At 44.9% G+C, this 4,626-nt stretch overlaps 1 protein-coding gene across 1 annotated transcript; it reads right to left on the bottom strand.

Annotated features, from left to right (window-relative positions):
• Positions 1-761: 761 nt before the first annotated feature.
• Positions 762-4,626, bottom strand: itm2ca (integral membrane protein 2Ca). The gene is made up of 6 exons (XM_061073533.1): positions 4,518-4,626; positions 2,564-2,707; positions 2,111-2,299; positions 1,580-1,690; positions 995-1,145; positions 762-853 (listed from the first exon to the last, which is right to left on the bottom strand). Exons 1-6 carry the CDS (start codon positions 4,605-4,607, stop codon positions 762-764), a joined length of 777 nt encoding a protein of 258 aa, XP_060929516.1. The 5' UTR covers positions 4,608-4,626.

Below are 4,626 nucleotides of genomic sequence, written 5' to 3'. Positions count from 1 at the left end.
CAGTGATAAGGAGCTTTTGAATTGCAAAAAAAGCACAATAATAAGTGAAAAGCTATTGATAAACGAGAGCAAAATATTAATAATGGTCTTTACCAGCTTTAATTGTGATAGAATATTATAAAAGTGAATTCAGCCTAATGTTGAGTACAACTCTACTACTACTACTGAAGCTTTGAAGGAAGAAGAGAAAAACATAAAGAAAGGAAGCAACAGGCAAGAGAATTAAGATGCAAGCAAGCAACTAGTCATCAGCAGTTACATGTTTACATTACTGAGAACAGGAGAGAAAAGAAGATAATTGAAATGTATGGAAAATGTCTGCTCAGGAAAGCATGGAAGCATGCTTTGTGAAGATGTTAGAGAAACGCAGAGACACAAATTAACCTCCAGAGCTCGAGGCAAAAAACAAACAACAGTCACCTCCCCCCACGACAGTAACCATCATAGAAATCCCTGAAGAGCAACAGGAGAGATCTTGAAATCATGAGTCATTATTGGCTTACGGACTTTGCTACATGGAAAATCCTGTGAGAGAACCACCAGGTAAGTATTGCATCACAGATAAGGGTACATATTACCTATGGGAAATTGAAGGGGAAAAAATGAAATCAATAAGAAGGAATCTTTAAAAAAAGAAAAGTAAAGTGCAACTCAGACATGATCTGATCCACGAGAGAGTGCTACAGTGGCTGCGGTAGCGACTGGAGATGTGCCTTTAGGTGGGTGGGTGGGGGGGGGGGGGTTTGACATGGATAAACAGTTTAGGCTTCATCGCAGATTACAGTCTCCACCACAAATGTGTTCTCAAAGTGACGGATGTGGTGGCAGTCTTTCACATCGCGCTTGCTGATGCCTGTGAGGGAAACAGGGTGAGACACAGGAAGCGGATCAGAAATGTCACTTTGTTGCATGCAGAGCGTCAGATTTAATCACAACACATTTACACAACAATGCTCCTTTTTTAAATGACTAAACTCGGTCAACTTCAACTTACGTCTACGCTTGACGCGACGGTTCAGGCGGTACGTCTCCTTCCCGTTGCACAGGCGGTAGATGAAAGGTCCCAGCTGACGCATGTTATGCACTTTACCAGTCACCACCATGTCTTCATGGATGATGTAGGTCTGAGGCAAGTATGTTCCCTTCTGTAAGAGATGTGGAATCATCATAACAAGCTCGCTGAGTTATTATTTTCCAATGCTTAAGGGCCCAAAAATTAGACAACACTGGGTGTTTACGGTCTGATCCCACCAGCACTCAAACCAGCATCATCCTGCAGTGGAGTGGAATCCTAGTGATCAGTGGACAATTTGAGAGGACCAGATAGTCCAGAAAGGGAAAGGATGTTGTACAGTAGCTTATACAGTAGCTTATTAGTCAACATTTATTGATTCCCCTCTGCTCGAGTTTAAACCGCTTCACAATAGAAATGTGGTTTACATAGATTTGAGACTGGAATCACTGGTACATGTGTCTTTTGAATAAACTGTGTGAATGTATTGTTCCATTAGAACAATAGAGACAGGGGGGGGGACAGACATTTCTACAGATTAATTCAAGAAAACATTGCAGTCATTACCTTGACGTTAATAAGAAGCTCCCAGAGGTTGCGTGGAGGCATCACGATGGTGGTGTTGAGCTCAATAACGTAGCACTTGTCCAGAGCAATGTCATGGTAGGCAGTCAGTCCCTAGAAAAACAAGGCAATTCATTAAAGGCAAACTCTAAAGACCAGTGCTCAGGCTCAGCTTTTTTCCACTAATGTCTTCATTCCTGTGTTATTTGCTGCATCTGTGGAATTTTAATAATAATAGCCATGATAGCTGTGGGTCCTTGAGGATACAGCTGTCAGCTGGATGGCCTGCAAACCATTTCGGTCTGGACTTAAATATTGACTCGATTACCATTACGACTAAATATCTAAAAGGCAAATGACGTTGTGCTCATTAGCACGTTGGCAATTGAACATAAGAATAATACTCAAGGCAGAAGTAGAGTCTCAAAGAGTCTTTAGCATGGCTGTAGACATAGGTTGTTTTATATTCAATTGTTACTCCTCCCAGTTCAAATTGTATATATCAAATGTGTGTGTCTGTGTGTGTGTCCTCACTCTGTTGAAGTCGTGGATTATTCCAGCAGGGTCACCGCCTCCAAAGTGAGGCACGGGCACAGTGATTTTCTCATAGTTGTCGGCCAAGTAGATGCCAACATTCTCCTCCAGCTCCTGACGCCCACGCAGCGGTGCGTACACTGAGTCTTCATACAGCACCCGGCAGTGGAACAGGTTCTCCTCAGGAATCTGGATCACAACACACACACACACACACACACACACACACACACACACACACACACACACACACACACACACACACACACACACACACACACACACACACACACACACACACACACACACACACACACACACACACACACACACACACACACACACACACACACACACAGTAAGATTCAACACACCAGCTGGAACATTTCGGAACAATTCTGTGGCAAGAACATCAAAATTAAGAATTGCAGTATGAGACAAATAAAGTCTTACATGAGGTATGAAGTAGTAGCGGTAGACATAAATAGAGGCGAGGACCAGACCGGCCATGAACACAACCAGGCCAAATGTCAGGCAGCACAGGCCGTTGAGGAGAGACTTCCTGGGACGCAGCGGCAGGACCAGCTCTTCTTCATCCTGGAAAAACACACACAAAAACTTCAGAAAGGGCACAGAAAAGGATTTCCAGGCAGCTTCCATCACTTATCATCACCGTGACGAGCAGCTGAAAATGACCTGAATTAACCGACTGTTAAAATAGAAGCTCGCATAATTAGCAATGCCACATTTCTAGCAGGAACGAGTAGCACTGAGCCCGGCCCACGGAGCGCTTGATAATGAAAACTCGACCTAGACGATGGTGAGTAATCTTCTCAGACGCCTCCAGTCTCGCAGCCCATCTGCTGGAGCCACGCGCCCAACTGGTGCTGGCAGGGTGGCACTACACATTGATAGTAGTTCCTCACTCAGTGTGCGCTGCCGTTGACAACTATAATGACCAAGAAGGAAGTAGCTTGTGGCAGGTTAGACATTTTTCTGGATAAAATGGGCTCTTGCAATACTTAGCAAGAGCTATGAAGGGGACAAATAACAAAAGGCCTTTTTCACAGCAGATATCTTGATAGTAGAGAAGACTCAAGTGCACCTGTGAGACAAACTCAAATGTATGAATAGGAAATGACAATCTCTGCGTTCCCTTTGTTTTCAGCATTTGAAACATATTTGGGTATATGCAGATTTACATGCTTCAGCTCAGTGTGTCGTTGAAGCTTTTGGAGAACAGAGTTAGGCACACGGCGACAACTGTGCGAACGCAAACATGGTTCTGTGAGACTCGGTTCTTTGTGTTCTCACTCCCCACTGAGACTGTTAAGGCTCTTTCACGCCAGCTGAGAGCGTGTCACACCATGAAGCCTGGCCCTGTCCTAACAGATCACACACACACACAGACAAACGCCTGATGTCCTGTCTCATTATGGTGCAGCCTCTTTGGGACTCAGGCATGAAGAGAAAAACTAATTTGGGCTTGTATAATCTACTTACCAAATAACCAGTCTGCATAATGACAACTTGTTGTTTTTTGATACGAAGATATATTTTGGTGAAAATGCTCAAAATACAAAGACCTGTGTTAAATGCATGATTCCCTTTATTTGCATTGTGTTATTGCTACATACTGAGATACCAGTCCAACCATAATAAACCAATCTATTCTCTAATATTAGTGAACAGATGTGACATTTTGATTTTATTCCAAAGGTTCTCTAATCCTTATTTAAATTGTAGGGGCCCAGGCCTTTGACACTTCTGAAAGCACCCACACACACTATTATGAACTCCAGTCAGGTCAGCACTGTGCTGCTCAGTGCATTTAGATGAACAAATCTCAAAATCTACTTTTTCAGCATGCACTAGAAACACACACACGCACACGTTTCATGAGGGTGCAGCAGCCTCTCCAGGGCATGCCCATGATGAGGGCTGAGGCCACACAGGGACAGCAGAGTTGAGGACCCCACTGCTCTGCTGGATTCAGAGCTGTGAAAAAAACAACACTCCTGCATGTGCTCCAAGCCCCAGAATCCCATCTGCCATTTTGTCAGCTGGAGCTTGTGCATTTCCTGCAGCTCCCTCACATCATTAGGTTGTTTAGACCCGAGCTGGGAAGCTGTTCATCTAAAACCCGTTAGCGGTCATGTCGCCTGTAAAGCATGACCCCGCACGGAGCCTGTGTGTTGTTGCTGCTGAACAAAGAGCGTGCACGTCGGGATCAACTTGCACGAGTGACGCAGTGGAGGAGAAGCGTCACAGCAGAGACATGTTTTGTTGTCCGGATCGATGCGGTCAGGACACAGCCGCTCGGGTCCCATGTGTGCAGCCCCGCATCACATTACATAACTGTCACATCCTGACGAGCACGGTGCGTGAGAGCGATCCGTTCACTCACCAGCTGATGAGGGAGCAGGATTTCGGTCTTGTCGCCATCTTCCTTCTCTTCTTTCTGTCCCGAGACGGACTGGAAGCTGATCTTCACCATGGCTGTGTCTGAGTGTGTC

Source organism: Limanda limanda, chromosome 6 (genome assembly GCF_963576545.1).
Source record: "Limanda limanda chromosome 6, fLimLim1.1, whole genome shotgun sequence".
NCBI lineage: Eukaryota > Metazoa > Chordata > Actinopteri > Pleuronectiformes > Pleuronectidae > Limanda > Limanda limanda.
Note: the sequence above shows the minus strand (reverse complement) of the source record. Positions and strands in the feature narration are given on the sequence as shown.

Bases quoted from the DNA above. Each gene is read 5' to 3' on its own strand.
- itm2ca (XM_061073533.1), bottom strand. From the start codon at position 4,607: ATGGTGAAGATCAGCTTCCAGTCCGTCTCGGGACAGAAAGAAGAGAAG. The intron at 2,300-2,563 runs GTAAGACTTTAT...GTTGTGATCCAG, and splicing joins GCTACTACTTCATACCTCAT to ATTCCTGAGGAGAACCTGTT. The intron at 854-994 runs GTAAGTTGAAGT...TTTCCCTCACAG, and splicing joins CCGTCGCGTCAAGCGTAGAC to GCATCAGCAAGCGCGATGTG.